The following is a 17,794-nucleotide window of genomic DNA, read 5'->3' on the forward strand; positions in this document are numbered from 1 at the left end:
TGACACTTAAAAAACTAAATACACACACAACAAATAAGCTTCCTAGCTCCACAACTGCCACTGTCAATCTGAGAAGCTACAGCTGGGCTGAATCGGGAGAACAAGCTGCTTCATGAAGCATGACCACACAGATACACACCTCCTCCTCCTCCACCACACAGACAGACACACACCCTCCTCCTCCTCCTCCTCCTCCTCCACCATGACCAGATACACACCTCCTCCTCCTCCTCCTCCTCCTCCTCCTCCACAGACAAACACCCTCCTCCTCCTCCTCCACAGACACAGACACACCCCCTCCTCCTCCTCCTCCTCCACCATGACCAGACACACACCTCCTCCTCCACGACCACACAGATACACCTCCTCCTCCTCCTCCTCCACCACACAGACACACCTCCTCCTCCTCCTCCTCCTCCACCACAGACACACCCCCTCCTCCTCCTCCTCCTCCACCACACAGACACACACCTCCTCCTCCTCCTCCACCACACAGACACACACCTCCTCCTCCTCCTCCTCCTCCACCACAGACACACACCTCCTCCTCCTCCTCCTCCTCCTCCTCCACCACACAGACACACACCTCCTCCTCCTCCTCCTCCTCCTCCTCCTCCTCCACCACACAGACACACACCTCCTCCTCCTCCTCCTCCTCCACCACACAGACACACACCCCCTCCTCCTCCTCCACCACACAGACACACACCTCCTCCTCCTCCTCCTCCTCCACCACACAGACACACACCCCCTCCTCCTCCACCACACAGACACACACCTCCTCCTCCTCCTCCTCCTCCTCCTCCTCCACCACACAGACACACACCCCCTCCTCCTCCTCCACCACAGACACTCACCTCCTCCTCCTCCTCCACCATGTCGTCCAGTGCCTGCCCGTTGAGCGCCTCCCGGCCCCGCCCGTTCAGGGTGAACAGGGGCCTGCTGTAGGGGCCCGCACTCGCCTGCCTGGACACCGCACTGTTGAAGGTCCTGTGCTGCTGGGCCTGACACACACACACACACACACACAGACACACACACACACACACACAGATATTGAAAGATGCCCCTCCATAGCAGAGACCATCTGAAGGTCTTCCTCTGCGGCGTTGGTCCTCCCATAGCGTCCTCCTGGACCCACCTGCTTCATGGCCGCCTCCCCAACCTTGTCCGAGTGTTTCCGGATACTCTCCAGGAAGTCTTTGAGGTCGGACATGGAGATCTCCTTGATCTGGTCTCTGAGCCGGGGCAGGTTCTCCGCCATGATCTGACAGAAGCGGTACTGGCCCACCCTGGGTCACACAACACATCTCTTCATAGGTTGAACTTCTCAAACAGAGCAGGCTGGCTGTATCCATATGATAGAAGCATGGCTGTCCAGATGTTAGGGATCATACCTTGGGATATATACATTCTCTAGCTGCTCCATGGTCTTTAATGCAGCATAGTATCTGAAGTGACACACGGACATGACAAATCACATTCAGTTCATTTCCATTCTTTTTATTAGCGTAGCCCTTAATCACAGGTACAGTGTCAAAAGGCCTAACAGGCCGTATATTTATGACCCCCCCCCCCCGACCCTATCCCCCCAGATGTTAAGACAAACTCGGGGAGAGAGCCGGTCCTCTGGGGCAGAGAGCCGGTCCTCTCCCTGGGGCAGAGAGCCGGTCCTCTCCTAGAGCAGAGAGCCGGTCCCTCTGCTGGCTAAGACGTCCGGCCCCCTGTCCCGCTGGCTCTCCACTAATGGCCTCACCTTGTCATCAGAACAATGAACCCTGGCCTTTAAAGATCTTTTCCCTGGAATCAACCTCCTAACCTCACTGTTTTACTCGCCCAAAAAACAACAACTTAGGTTGGTGAATTGAGGCATTGTGGGCCTTTGAAACGGGGCACGCATCATCCCGGGTTCAGCCCCCGGTCAACGGCCACAACTCCCATCATTAAAACCAGGGACAACCAGTAGAGCTATCTAATTGGTCGGTCAATGAGTATAAAGCGAGCTGGATCCACTTGAACAGAAGGTGGCTTCATGGTGATCATACAGAGGTCCGCAGCCACGCTCTCAGAGCCGGCCTCGCCAAGCACGCAGAGCGGCCATCCCTTCCGTCGGCATATAGGCAGGGATATGGAACGGATATGAAGAAATATGCATTGTTGAAGAGGACGCGGAAGCACACACACACACGCACGTATTCAAGCGCACGCACACAAACAGACACACGTACTCACACATGCAGGCGCTCAAACACAAACACGCACACACACGCACACAAACACACACATGCATGCAGGCCCACACACACACACACACACACACACACACACACGTCTTATGCCTTGGCGGTGAGCCTTGGGGGGGCCGTGGTTAGGGGCTCTGCCGTTAACAAGGGCACACTGAGGGTCAATTGTCCCCCCAGTGAATAGCCTGCTCCTTTATGGGGGCCCTGGTAGTCTGTGATGAACAAGGGAGGGTCATTAGTGTCCCGTCCTATGTGGACTTGCAGCCCATGATGACAGATCTATGTGTAAGTACGAGCCCAACAGCGTCGGTCGTGAACTCCACGGGGTCGGGAGGAAGTACAAGCGGCCCTACGAGGCAGTCAGGTGGGCTGAAAGCTTTAGAGTGGACGACCTGATTACAAATGTTTGATTTGAAATCAGATACACAGTATGCCAGGCTTTGGGTCAAAACATGTGAAAGAGAGAAACCAACAGTAAGACTGATCAGTCTGACGTAAACAACAACATGTGAGAAGGAGAAACCAACAGTAAGACTGATCAGTCTGACGTAAACAACAACATGTGAGAAGGAGAAACCAACAGTAAGACTGATCAGTCTGACGTAAACAACAACATGTGAGAAGGAGAAACCAACAGTAAGACTGATCAGTCTGACGTAAACAACAACATGTGAGAAGGAGAAACCAACAGTAAGACTGATCAGTCTGACGTAAACAACATGTGAAGGGTACCTTTTAGTCTGCAGCTGCTCCTTTAGTTTACTGTACATTTCCAGAACTGTAAAATAAAAAAGCAGATATATCAGTTGCCGTAAGCTACAGCCAAAATCAATATTTAGAATCCATGTACACAGAGAGGGACTTTACACACACTGCAGGACTCTGTGGGATTTTACCCACAATGCATCACACTGGTGAAGAAGCTAACGTGCAACAAGGAAACCGGTGGTTTAGTCTGGGCAATGGAGGGAAGGACTGGTGTGGCCAAACCGCTACCTTCAGCTCAAGGCAGCTGATGTGCCGTCCAGAGACACAGAGACGGGGACATGTCTGCCAAATGACTTCCTCCTCCCTAACATACACGGCACAAAAAACATTACTCCGAGCACTTGTACTGCACCCGCACACAGAATTTCTCTGGTCGTGATAGATATAGAAGATAACCCGTTCACCCGTACATCAAGGAGCCTGGTTCCCCCCCAGCGCTCTCCTACCTGGGAGGCAGAGCTGCAGCCTCTCCACCGTGGTGGCCATGTTCCTCTGCTGGAGCCGACAGCAGACCACCTCCTCTGTGCGGGCCGTCACCTGTGGAACAGACACAACGCTCGTCTGTCCTGGAACAATAGGGACCAGTGCAGCAGAGGAAAGGGTGTCGGAAACAACAGAGACGAGGGGGAAAGCGAGAGGGCCACACAGGAATCCGAACACACAACCATGGGTGAAGGGTAATTGCCCCCGTGAACAAACGAGGAAGAGGATAGTTATTGTGTGTGTGTACCTCTTTTCCAGCCTCCTGTAATCTCCGATTAGTGTCCGTCACTTGGCCCTAGAGAAAGAAAAGCAGTCTTTTAATGAGATAGCTGACCTTTTAATCACTCTTGCTTTCAACAATGCTTCAATGACATGGCCTTATTTACAGCCCTTCAGTTTTCCTGAATATCAGAATAAAACTTCTTGTCCTGGTGTTTCACATTCCATAGGTGCATGGGACATCAATCAAGTCATGTTCCCAATATTGCAGTTACATGCAAGACAAGACCAAAAGGTCTACATTTGTAAGACATTTAACAAGTAACATAAAGTATGGCATACGATTGACTTGAATTGTACCGTTACCCGCACATTTCTACTACTTCTCCTAAAAGGTCAGTCCAGGGTTTCCCACAGCATTGTACAGCTTAGGTGGCCGCCTAAGCAACATACGCCTGCCGCCTTAAAAAAAACAACTTGGGGGCTTACAGCCGGCATGAAAATAAGGATCAATGGTCCACCTGTAAAAGACTGCAATTACCAAAGGGTCCTTAAATTGTTCTTTTTAAAAGCGCGGAGAATAGCCTGTAACGATTCTAGATGTCAGCTCTGCCATAAGAAATGACTCTGATCACTGTGATAGTGTTGAATAGATAACTATTGAATGTAGTGCAGGGGCTTGTCTATCGCCCTCCCTTATGTCCCTCTGCCTCCCCTCCCTTATGTCCCTCCCCTCCCTCATGTCCCTCCCCTCCCTCCCCTTATGTCCCTCCCCTCCCTTATGTCCCTCCCCTCCCTTATGTACCTCCCCTCCCTTATGTCCCTCTGCCTCCCCTCCCTTATGTCCCTATAGCAGTCCTTCTAGGTTGGTCTCGGTTCCTCTGACCCGTGTTCATGTAGTGATGTGTGAGTTCTGTTCTGTCCCTCCCCTCCCTTATGTCCCTCTGCCTCCCCTCCCTTATGTCCCTCCCCTCCCTTATGTCCCTCTGCCTCCCCCCCCTTATGTCCCTCCCCTCCCTTATGTCCCTCCCCTCCCTTATGTACCTCCCTCCCTTATGTCCCTCTGCCTCCCCTCCCTTATGTCCCTCCCCTCCCTTATGTCCCTTTACCTCCCCTCCCTTATGTCCCTTTACCTCCCCTCCCTTATGTCCCTCCCCTCCCTTATGTACCTCCCCTCCCTTATGTCCCTCTACCGTCCCTTACTTTCTCTCACTGTAGCTTTCCACCGAGCCACTACTCAGCCTTGTAATCAGCTCATTGTCCATGAGAGGGCAGGGACAATGCGGCCTCTTTGGAGTCCCCAGGCCGTGAGGCCCTGAACTGGTGCTCAGTGCACGGGGCTCTTTATTCCGGCTAATGCCTTGTGACAGGCCCTTTCTCACAGATTCAGTGACAAACTTCTCGATTCTGGACGGGGATTTTTGAACTTGGTTCTTGTCAAACGTCTAAGAGCCATGACCCAATTGACCACTGGGCTTTCCGATGACAGCCCCTTTCAAAGGGAATACGCTCCACAAGTGGAGGGTAAAGAGAAGGGCAACCACAGGGCAGGACACGAGGCCCGGACAGAGCCCGTCTATTGGCTGAGTCTGGGTGTGGTGGCATAAAGCTTAATTAGCTCCAGCACTATGAAACTTAACCTGATTTATTTCAAAACCATCAGCATATTAGAATTTAATCTACAGTTCAAATTTCATTAAACTTAAAAAGGAACATATTTTATTTGCCCAATTTGAATGGCCCAATAAAAGGGGAGGGAAAAATATATAATTTTACGGAAATATTTATCACAAAATATAGATTTCTTATTTGTGATGTATGGGAAATATTTGGTGATGTGTTTTTTTTAAGTTACTGAATGAGAGAACGTAGAAGCGTTTTAGCGAAAACGCTTTCTAAACGGATACACTCTGTCAATCGTAGTTGATTTGGCCTGTGTATAACGTTAAATGTTACACATAGTTTATATTAAAGAGGCAATGTGTAGAGCTTAGTGGCATCTAGTGGAGCCGACTTGGCAGAAATGGAATCGAATATTCACGTCTGAATTCAATTATAATTTGATTAGAGTAGAATCCCATGAAAATAACAATCCTTCTGTTTGTTAACTTGCAATAAACTCTTTATATCTAAATAAGGAGCGGGCTGTCTTCATGGGGGCCACCATGTTGCACCTCCATGGTTCTCCAGTGGCCTAGAATGGACATTCGGCTCTAGAGAGAACGCATTATAAATGAATGTTTAGGCTAAAAGTCAAAGGAAGGACGGGGACCTGTAGTCCCCATGGCTGTGTCCCGTTTGGGATACTAGTTTTCCGTTGTTGTGAAGGGCCGTTATAAAGCCTGATGTTTAATATTAAATTCACCGCCCACACCGTGGCGTCATACTATCAGTGTCCGACAAGCATAACCCTCTCTGGGATTCGGACATCAGAATCACCTACTGGTCGGACGAAGCTTGTCTCCACACCCACTCTGGCGTTATATTAGAAGATTGATGGAAACCTCACTCTCTCTTGGACGTGCCCCAAAATTGACTCAGGGCTGTACAGTGCCACAGCTGGATTGCACATCATATGCTCCTAAATATGATTGTGTGCATAGATAAATATCTTCAACTTGCATGTTTGCAACCGAGGACAGAGACTTTAGGGATTTAGTTTTCTCTTCAACAGATATTCACGCTCTGAATTAGCGAGGTGACACTGAACTAAAGAATTGATCCGGTCTGAGTGGGTCTTGCGGTGTTAACCTGCCCAGGAGACGAGCAGCAGCACTCCTCTCTAGGGCCATCGTTGGGTCAGTATTCCTTCACAATCGGGGCATTACAAAGTACTCTGCACGAAACATTAGCCTTAATGAAACACAATTCAGCTGGATACATCTGCTGATTGAAGACCGGTATTGTTGGACAGTAGGGCAAGGGTAAAAATATTGATTAATCAATGCACTGCAATTTATTTGTTCTCGATTTAATTTCGATTCAGATTTTTTCGATTACTTCCATTAAAAAGAAAAGAAAAAAAGAAGCACGCTCAGTCATTGTAATCTAGAAGCGAGTATGCCTAAATGTGCATGCCCTTTTACATTTGTCCATGTTATGATTATTACTTTTATGCCGCAAGTTTAGCTCAGGAACAATTCTATACAATGGTGTATTCCCTTTTTTGCTAGTTAAAGCAGAATGAAATGGTTAATTCATTTTTAAATGGTTAATTCAAAATAATATTTAGGTATTTTTGTCATCTGCACGTATTATTGAATCAATATCGAGCAATTCGATCAATATAAAATCGAAATCTAATTGAATCAAGACTTTAAGAATATAATTGAATCGTGAGGTACCTGGCAATACCCAGCCCTATTGGACAGCAATTATTTTTTGCAAAACGATAAAGCCTAAAAAAACGATGTCATCTTTGTGGAAACCTAAATGGTTCCGCCCTACAGAGGGTGCTATATTGTATTCGCCTGGTTAATTTTCATCAATTCTGTTCTGTATCACCACACAAAATACAAAAATCAATGGCTGACACCCAGAGCCCTGTACACTCGAACCACAGCGTTAAAATCCATATGGTCAACCAAAAATAAAGAAATCACAATCACATATAGCAACTTGTACAGAATCGCAAAAGTAACTGAATTGAAAAAAAATATTAAATCAGACGTCTAAATGAAAAAATGCATATATACACATGGCTGCATTATGAAAGGCTCCCCATTACTGTTGAAACATCCTATGTAGCCGGGACATGTTTAAGTCACGAGTTACAAACACAGCCAATCAGGAAGCCGCCCTGGGTACAGCGACTCACCATGAGCTTCTCTGCGTCTGCACGGACTTTGAGCAGCTCGGTTATAGCGTCCACAAAGCCCTGATGGTGAAAGTTGCACATCTTCTCGATCTCACGGTCGTGGTTTCGTATTCTGGCATCCAGCTTCTCCATGAAGCGCTTGTGGGCGTAGGGCTGGTCATCATAAACTGACCTGAGAACAACAGGGTGAGAAGATGAGTACGGTCATCTGCAGGCCAAGGAACAGGTTGATCTGGGTGAGTAATGGAAGGAAGATGGGAGATGTTTGCCGTACGCACAATACTGAAGGCCAAACTATTTAGGCTATTTTTAATATTATTTCTTTTTTAAAGTGTTTCAGGAAAAGGTCCCCAAAAGACTATACAACGGCTCCATGAGAATGCCAATTAAGGATTGATTGGCAGCTTGCGATAATCGCTGACATTTTACGTCATGTAAGCCTTTGCATGTTGAGTGTTTCTAATTTATTTCGTAACACAGAAGAGAGCACTTGCTGAGACCCTAGGTAGGCCTACTCCGCTGTCAGTTTATCCATTGGCCATTAAAGAAACGTGAATCATCTGTCTTATGCCATCACTTTTCTGGAACATGGGATCTGTTTTGGGTTACACAAGCTAATGATCAAAAAAACGGGTGGATAATAAAGTCTAACCAAGTCATCGTAACATGAGTTTCTCCTCACCATTGCTCCAGACACACTCAGGCTTATTAATAACAAGGGCTGCAATACGGCCTCTTGTTTGGTTCAAGAGTAACAAGGCTGCTTTTGGATTCTTGATTGGTTCGTTCACTGCTTGGGATCTGAAATAACCAAAGCCACTGGTGGAGATCAGCGGGTTCTTTCAAAAATTTGGTTTTAATCGTTTTCGCTGCAGTAGATGGTTCCCTTTATTACAAAATCAGTGAGATTTATAATTACATTACGCCAAAGCATACCTACTTGCTTCACATTACATTACATACCTACTTACATTTTTATAACTGCATTCTGTATAATCTGCTAATGGAACATGATGAAACAACGTTTCTGTCGCTTTCAATGTTTATAAAATAGAATAGACTGTCTTTGTGCGTGAGGCTTTCTCATTTTGCATTATGGGAGACTGTGGTGCTAGTTAGACTGTTCCGGGGCGCATTCAAATTCTAATGTCTGTTGTCAGTAATAGACTAACACTCTTTAACACTCTAAAGGAAACATAGGAGACAAATTAAAAGGATGATTAAATAAATTGGGAAGCAGTATACAAATATTATTCCATAGCATAAATGGTATTCTGTTGTAAAGCAAGCTATGGAATAGCTTGCTTTACAACAGAATACCAGAATAGAACACAAGTATAATATGTATATCAATGTATTAGCTTCTCTGTTCAAATATAATAACTGACACTTGAACAAAAAGGGGTGGAAAGCTTCTTTCATTTTTGAAACATCACAAATGAAACAAAAAACATTCAAAAGTCTTTGTAAAGCGACCACAAGGCGTTAGCACCACCTAGTGTCAGCCAAACACAGTGGCATGTTGAGAACTACACTTTCAAAACTCCTTACTTTTTAACACATTTACACAAATATTTACATTTAATGCTTCAGCTTGGCTCTTAACCGTTGCTCTGAAATATTGTTTAGACATGATTCAAACGACTTTTATGACTTGTATGAGTCTGGCAGTCACAATTCCAATGATGGAGTGTGTGGGAGATAAAGGATTACAAAGGATTATTATAAAGGATCTTTACACTTACACCTTGAAAATGTACAATAATGAATAACACATTTAAATATTAACGCTTAATAGTTGTATTACACTCAGAAACATATGTTTTTTCATGCAATTCACCGTTACAGTAGAAGATCTTTAATGTGTTTTAAATTGGATCACAGTGGAATTGGTTAGTTGAAATCCCCCATGTTAGCGAGAGATACAATAAAACCATGCAAAGAATTTACAAATGGTTATTTTCCATTGAGAAATGGAAACACCCACTAGACCTGTATGAGGTGTAGATACTACTCACACACTTCTAATGTCCCCACTAGACATGTATGAAGTGTAAATACTTCTCCCAACCTCCTCATGTCCCCACTAGACCTGTATGAAGTTTATATACTACTCACACACTGCTCATAGTAAGGGTACCAACGAGTAAACAACAGAGAGCCTAACCACCAACCGTCTTAAAAGTAGTGTTAGGTCAAATATAAACCATAATCTGATTATAAGATAATATTCAAGGTTCTTTTTCAATGGGGCAGTACGAGAGACTCACGATTCCAGTACCGGGTCGTACATTCGGGGCAAGAAGCGCGATACTGCCCCCTTGTGTACACATTAATGCGACAGAGAAGTATAAATGCAGGTTGATTCTGTGGGCCCCGTGTGGATCTTTGCAGATATGTTCTGGTTCTGGTTCCACCAGCAGAGGGCTGAACCACGGGGAAGGGCAGTAAGACCAATGCACATTTATGGAAATACGCTGCATATTTGCATGGCTCCTCTCATCTTGCATTTCCATGTACTTCACTTTCAGCCACAGAAAACACTTCCTGATTTAAAAGCTGTGTTTGAACAGATGTTGAACACGGTCAGTGAAGTGACCGGGACACATGATCTAACGTGTACGGACCGCCAGTAGAGAGAAGGCTGATGTTTGGAGGGTTTGGGAAGGAGAGATTTTGAAATTGTATTATCAAAAAACTAAAGTTACATTTTAGTTCTTCCCACCCAAGAGAGCAAACCACCCGAGATTCCGTTGGGTTCTGGTACCGGTGGGACACCTGGTTCTGGTGGGTTCAAATGTGAACGGTACCCAACATATTAGGCTTCATTTGAGCAACACTTCATTACAGCAGCCTCCTCCTCCCTCCTCTGTGATGAGCGTGGTGTTCTCTACTGTGATGAGCGTGGTGTTCTCTACTCTGATGAGCGTGGTGTTCTCTACTCTGATGAGCGTAGTGTTCTCTACTGTGATGAGCGTGGTGTTCTCTACTGTGATGAGCGTGGTGTTTTCTACTGTGATGAGCGTGGTGTTCTCTACTGTGATGAGCGTGGTGTTCTCTACTCTGATGAGCGTGGTGTTCTCTACTCTGATGAGCGTAGTGTTCTCTACTGTGATGAGCGTGGTGTTCTCTACTGTGATGAGCGTGGTGTTTTCTACTGTGATGAGCGTGGTGTTCTCTACTGTGCGGTCTTAACTCATGAGGTCATAATTAGGGTATTACTCATCAACAATACTCCCACTGATTTCTCATATCATGAGCCAATAGCTGCCGCAGTGAAAGTGATTCTTTAACAATAGTGATTCTTCCGTTAATATTTGCATGAAAAGGAAAGTTAAGGTCATATTGCATGTAGTTGAGGAGGGGACTGGTATTTGATAAACTCAGATTGGAACCAGTGCTATAGACAACACATCAGAGACACACATAACAAAGGGGAGAGGGATAAAGAAATCTGCAGCCTGCATACTCCCTTATGAGCTTCCTATTTCCTGTTATTATCACTATGAAGCAGCTAGCAGCTGCAACCAATAGGTCAGAGTCTTCCTGCTTCCTAGGGACACAGGAAATGATGCCACTCTCCAGAGTAGCCCCTGGAATCCAACATTCATGTCACATGAGAACATCTGGCACTTTCACCAGCACACATTTTGCGTGTGGGAGTGTGTGTGGATGATGGCTGGCTTAATCAGCCTCACCTGGCTGAGTCTGATTGGACCCTGGGGCTAGGTGAGGCTCCACACCGGTTGTACATCGAGTAATAAGTGTGCAACGGGTTAAACCAGCCTTAACGATACGCACTCAGGGAGATAACTCGTACATGGCAGCATGTAGCCCCAAGCCAACTTTAATTGACTGCCATCTTTACAATAGACCTGATTATTAACAGCACCAATAGAAGTCACCCAGGTGGAGAGTGCCGTGTAGTAGAGACTTTGCAAGTGTTTTAATCAGCTGACGACTAGTTGGTGCGTGTGAACGCAGCAACAGCTAAACTGGACAGAGTCCCCCCTGGTGTTCTCCACTTCTGCTTTACCTTACAGGCTGCTTCCTACACACCAGTAAACCAGTATTCTGTGAGTGTCTAATGTCTGCTCTGCACTGCATCACTTTTCCTCTGACAAAACTGCAGATGCTTTGACATTGGTGTTTGATGGCTGTTAAACATCTATTTGGGCTAAAGCTGATGCTATGGCTGCCTTTATATGACCGTCTGGGAGAGCTGAGGGAAAAGCGCTCTCTCCTGCTCTTCTCCACCCCATGATACCCCTTCAGTGAGTTATGTTCTAATGCAACAAACTCCTAAATAATGAATTGGTGCTTGGTGAATAATGTGAATAATGTACATATATATATATAATATATTATGCACTATTCTGAAATGCGGATTACCAGAAAAGGAAAACAATAGATCACAACTGGACTATAAGACCTTACCCCCTCTTATGTTTAGGTAGATCATGTATTCAATATATATAGGAGGAGGAGGCGGCGAGGAGTTGGTTCGAGAGGAAAGCGATGTCGAGATATTCTGTCTCGATGGCAAATCAACAGAGCATTTTACACAGCAGCAGCCATCTTTGTTGTTGTTGACACCTCTACAGCTTCTCTGATTTATCCCGCCTCATGCTAGATAAACGGTTGTGATTACTAGGTCTATCTCGTACTGGTCAGAAATCTTTGTGTATGGGGACCCAGACCGTATCTGAGGAGCCAATGAAACATGAGCTGGTGAGACTGGTGCAGTCCCAAGGCTACAGCATCATGTGGAAGAGTAACTTTCTTACAACCCTGACACAGAACCCATCGGCCAACCAGGGCTGAGCCTGAGTATTACAACATCTGGATGTCCGTTCGTCAGGGCGCTATTGAAATCTCAATTCAGTGTTCGGATATTCGTTTTGTTTCGATGGAAAAATTGTATACAAAACATATTCATGTTTTTTAATGTCTATGCATGTTTGGGGATGTCGGGCAGAAGGCTAAGTAACATGTCGTCCAAGTATCACAGTCATGAAATATATGTAATGGCGCTGGACGTCTGAGAACCCCATAAAGCTCCACCTACTATTAATAATTTAGTAATAGTATTAACCTGTTGGTTATTTAGTGAACATGAATAGAACAGGAAGAGATGTTTTTCCGTTATGGCGATAAAGTGATTTATCACAGGGTAAATAGCACTCGTCCTGCCGGGAAACTCATTTCAAATGTATTTGCAAACTATACAAACCCCCTATTTGCTTTGTGATAATATGAAGTAGGCCTAGGACAATTTTAGGCTGCAATGAAGCTCTGCTGAAACCAGGTCAATCTCAGACTGTGTATCCCAAAGCGACTGACGTGATATTGTTGTTTTGCTATTTGGCATTATTAATACTATAATAATTTTTTAACCAATTGTACCACTTTAGAAAATGATCAGTTGATAAATCCTAATTCTGCAGCGGTCGCATCCCCTGCTGCATTTACATACAGGAAGTGAAAGATTATGAATGGACCCTAACCCAATATTTTGATATTCGTTCTGAAACCTAACGGTAAAACAAAGCTTATGGTGGACGTTGGAATTCTCCATACCGGGCCCAATGGGTCTAGCGCCCCTTACTCTGTGGGCCTCACTAATAAGTTAATCTTTATAGCTAGGATATCAAAAGTAACAACTTAATGATGAGGGAAGCCATCTTTAGTAATATGTTATAACGATAATCGCAGTGTTGGGACATCTTAATTTGACAGTGTAGTGAGCTAAACTACCAGTTACTCTACATTGAAAGAAGCTTCCCTACACTGATGAAATGTAGTAAGCTGAGCTAATGCAACATGGCAACAGTAGTACACTACATCAAGGATATTTATTTTTCACAATGAACCAACTGCAATCATTTGACATTAACACAATGAGCTGTACTCTCTGTTCCCAAACCCCCCAATAAACATCTGCTTCACGTAATAACCAAAGGAAAGTGTGTGTGTGTGTGTGTGTGTGTGTGTGTGTGTGTGTGTGTGTGTGTGTGTGTGTGTGTAATGTTTAACTAATTGTATTGTAATATTTTTAACTGAATCACACCTCATGCCAGTACGGCAACATCAATGATAGACCTCACTTTTCCTGTCAGCATGAATCCTAACAGAGGCAAGAGTAACCAAGTTTAAATGCATTCATTTCCACGCTTCTCAAAATCACAACAAACCTATTAAATCCATGTGAGCCATGTGAACATCGACGAACAAGACGTTAAATCTAAAAAAATATGTTCCCTAAAAAAATGCAAAGATAGATGTTTTCCATTCCTTTCATAACTCATCTACGTCAACAGAGGTGACTGCTGACTGATCACTGTAAAAAAAAAAAGGCCGCCTGCAGGCATGTCTAAAGTCAGGCTTGATTGACAGGTCCTATGATAGATATGCTCCCAATTTTGACAGGAAGGCCCCCTTGATGTTAACCTCAGCAGCCTCGCATGACTTTAATGCATTAGAAACTGCCTTTCAGCTATTCGTTATTAACTACTGGGCTGCAAACAAACGTGATACAATTTAATTACAATGCAGGTTTCTCCATTCAGTGAGTGTATAATAAGATATGCAAATGTTGTGACGTGAGCAGCAGCACTTGCCCATATAGCTAAAGAGGTTGGTTAACCTGAGCGACAAATAACAACCTAGAGCCACACGACTCATCACGTCTCCTTCCGTCCTGACAGCAGACTTCTCAAAGACTGCTGCTCACGGACAAAACGTACAAGACATGCATGTAACGGTTCCGCTTCTGTTGTTAGCTGTCACGAAGAGAGGTTAGCCATCCGGCTGGTTGGCTTCCCCGTTCAACCTAAACTGCTATTAGCTCGGCTGATAGCTGGTTTAGCCGAGAAGCTAACAGCTAACTAGCCATCCGGCTAGTTAGCTTCCCCATTCAACCTAACCTGCCCGTTAGCTCGGCTGTTAGCTGCTCGGCTAAACCAGCTACCGTCCAGGTAGGCGCTGCTAGGTGGGCAGCTAACAGAGGTCTCCAGTGTACTGAGCGCAGACAGTGACACGTACAGAACGACCGCTGACATTCAGCGGTTAGCCTCGATTCCCTACCGAAGCGTTGGACCAACACACGCCGTGTCAGTGCTCTCGATCTCCTGCAGGATCCGTTCGTGCTCCGTGACACACTCCAGGGTCTCACTGTCCGCCATGATGGTTGTATATGTGAGCATCTCTCACCTCAGACCTGAGAGAGCTGCAGCAGACACCCGCAGTACAGAGACCCGCCGCTGGGGGCAGACACCCGCAGTACGGAAAGTCGCCGCTGAGCGCAGCTGACACCCGCAGTACAGAGACCTGTCTATGGTGGCAGACACCAGAATAACAGAGACCTGTTGGGGAAGACACCAGGGTAACAGAGACCTGTCTGTGGGTTCAGACCCCAGGGTAACAGAGACCTGTCTGTGGGTTCAGACCCCAGGGTAACAGAGACTTGTGGGGGCAGACCCCAGGGTAACAGAGACCTGTGGGGGCAGACCCCAGGGAAACAGAGACCTGTCTGTGGGTTCAGACCCAGGGTAACAAAGACCTGTGGGGCCAGACACCAGGGTAACAGTGACCTGTCTGTGGGGGCAGACCCCAGGGTAACAGAGACCTGTCTGTGGGTTCAGACCCCAGGGTAACAGAGACCTGTCTGTGGGTTCAGACCCCAGGGTAACGGAGACATGTCTGTGGGTTCAGACCCCAGGGTAACAGAGACCTGTGTGTGGGGGCAGACCCTAACAGAGACCTGTCTGTGGGTTCAGACCCCAGGGTAACAGAGACCTGTCTGTGGGTTCAGACCCCAGGGTAACAGAGACCTGTCTGTGGGTTCAGACTCCAGGGTAACAGAGACCTGTCTGTGGGTTCAGACCCCAGGGTAACAGAGACCTGGTTCAGACCCCAGGGTAACGGGGGTTGGTGCCGTGTTGCGGTTCCTGGAGGTCTGAGGTTGGCTCTATTCAAGTTAAAAAAATAAATACTTAATTGTCCCCTAATTGTCCCCAATTGGTTCAGGACACCAAACAGTAATCTAATAACCAACACCTCTTAGCACAGTACAGGTTGTTTGGTCATTTAAGGTTCAATAATGATGTGTATTTTACCTTTACAAGAAAATATCTGGGCTGGAATTTGCTCAATTTACGATATTGTTGTTATTATTAGTAGTGTAGTAGTAGTAGTAGTAGTAGTAGTAGTAGTGGTGGTAGTAGTATACATAAGTAGTGGTAGGCTAGCAGTAGTATACATTAGTAGTAGCAGCAGTAGTATACACTAACAGTAGTATACATTCATAGTAGTATTAGGCCATACACTAGCAGTAGTATACACTAGCAGTAGTATACATTAGCAGTAGTATACACTAGCAGTAGTATACACTAGCAGTAGTATACATTAGCAGTAGTATACATTAGCAGTAGTATACACTAGCAGTAGTATACATTAGTAGTAGTGTTGTGGGCATATGACAGTGCTGCCGGAGGAGATTCCTGTAGTGCTGAATATAATTATACATGTCTCCTAGCTGAGTATGCAATTGTTAAAATCTACTCTAAATGCTGGATTTAGAAAGGCCTGTGTTTTTAAACTTTAATAGGTTATATATGTATCTATATATATATATATATATATATATATATATGTATATGTCAGTATCAATATATTTTTAAACTAGTCTAGTTATTGTTTCCACACACAATTGAGAGGAACAACCATTGATTCTAGTGACCACAGTTGATCCAATAAATGACTGACTACAGAGCAGGTGAATGCTACCTTAAGGTGGTTCCAAGTGGCAGATCAACAGACTCCAGCTCAGTGAATATATTTCCATATGCCTTCTCATCTTCTTCTTTGATGTCCTTTTCCCTTTGAGTTGGGGGATCAGGTAAGACTGTGTTCCCTCCCTCCGTCTCCATGCCCGCTGTGGAACTTCTGTCTGTGGTGGCTTATACCGCAGAGAACTACAACTCTGCTGCTAAATGATTCAGTAAGACGAAAGGAACTCCTTGATGTGTGTGTGTGTGTGTGTGTGTGTGTGTGTGTGTGTGTGTGTGTGTGTGTGTGTGTGTGTGTGTGTGTGTGTGTGTGTGTGTGTGTGTGTGTGTGTGTGTGTGTGTGTGTGTATTTTAAATTCCAGGGCAGGACACCTGCTTCTGTCAGCAGAACGAGTGGCAGCAACAGGAAACAGAGAACTTGTGACCAACAGAACTTTGAATCCAACAAAGTTGGCTGAAACAGCACTCTGAGGTCAAAGATGGTCAAGTACAAAAACAAATTCAATGTTCGTCACACCCATTTCATTATACTCCATTTCTCCTTAATAAATGATAAATAAATAATAAATAGCGATTTATCGTTGCATCGGCTTTCATTCATATTATTGATCAATATGTCATTCATAATAATATTTAATTAGAAATCCATATCAATAGATAATATGTAGCCTAATTCATAGTATTGTTATGTTACCAAAATACATACGTCATTCTGACGATTCTTTATTCATATATTTAGCAATTATTCACCGAAGGCGAAGTGAATGGTGGGGAATAGCTCCACCAATAATATAGTAGCTGGGCCCACTACAGTGGGATTATTAGCGGTTTATTTGTTTTTATTAGCGTAACGAGACGCCCGTCACGCGTTGAAAACAATATCCCGAGTTTGAGATCTCAATCATGGGACACGTGTACTAATATAATTTAGTCAATAATTATTGTACAAAAGGTGGCCACAAGATGGGGGTGTTTTCCTAAATAATCAACCGTTGTACCCGAACATAGTTGGCGTCCTGAAACCATCCCGAGCCCCACAGTTTATTGTAGTTCTCTATGAAGATCAATATCAGGCGTGCATTAACTGCCATTGGGCCCTGGGGCTGAGAGTGTTCGCAGGCCCCCTGAGAGGGGATCTTACAATGAAGATGTGTGTGTGCGTGTGTGGGAGGGGATTACTTAGGCCCCCTGATAGTCGTAGGCCCTGGGGCTTCACCCCAGGTAAGCCCGTGCATTAAGGCGGCCAACATCAATATCAGGATCTCACGAAGCTAATAGTCTGAATGCATTTTGGGAACACTCTAATGATCAATGTAGATTTATTAGAGGATTTCATTAATAAGCCTCTAGTGATTGGCTGAATGCTGTGGCCCAGAACCTTTAGGCCTATATATCATTAACCTATCTTTATCTGAATATTAGGAGCTCCATCCGACACGGTATGATGCAATATTATTATGATACATTAATGTGAG

At 45.1% G+C, this 17,794-nt stretch overlaps 1 protein-coding gene across 9 annotated transcripts in view; it reads right to left on the minus strand.

The window, feature by feature from the left end:
• The window catches only part of exoc6 (exocyst complex component 6), a 45,288-nt gene extending 28,745 nt beyond the window's left edge, over nt 1–16,543 (minus strand). For 4 of the 9 annotated variants that reach the window (XM_056576615.1, XM_056576619.1, XM_056576614.1 and 1 more), the window contains exons 1-8: nt 16,318–16,543; nt 7,531–7,702; nt 3,742–3,789; nt 3,458–3,548; nt 2,976–3,021; nt 1,398–1,451; nt 1,142–1,292; nt 858–1,004 (exon numbers count right to left, since the gene is read on the minus strand). In XM_056576615.1, coding sequence (XP_056432590.1) covers nt 858–1,004; nt 1,142–1,292; nt 1,398–1,451; nt 2,976–3,021; nt 3,458–3,548; nt 3,742–3,789; nt 7,531–7,702; nt 16,318–16,460 — 852 coding nt within the window. In that variant the 5' untranslated portion in view covers nt 16,461–16,543. Of the gene's footprint in view, nt 1–857; nt 1,005–1,141; nt 1,293–1,397; nt 1,452–2,975; nt 3,022–3,239; nt 3,422–3,457; nt 3,549–3,741; nt 3,790–7,530; nt 7,703–14,616; nt 16,143–16,317 lie in introns of those variants that run through there. The other 5 variants (XM_056576623.1, XM_056576616.1, XM_056576622.1 and 2 more) reach the window with 5 other exon arrangements.
• Nucleotides 16,544–17,794: the final 1,251 nt, after the last annotated feature.

The sequence above is a fragment of the Gadus chalcogrammus genome, chromosome 18 (assembly GCF_026213295.1).
Source record: "Gadus chalcogrammus isolate NIFS_2021 chromosome 18, NIFS_Gcha_1.0, whole genome shotgun sequence".
Lineage (NCBI taxonomy): Eukaryota > Metazoa > Chordata > Actinopteri > Gadiformes > Gadidae > Gadus > Gadus chalcogrammus.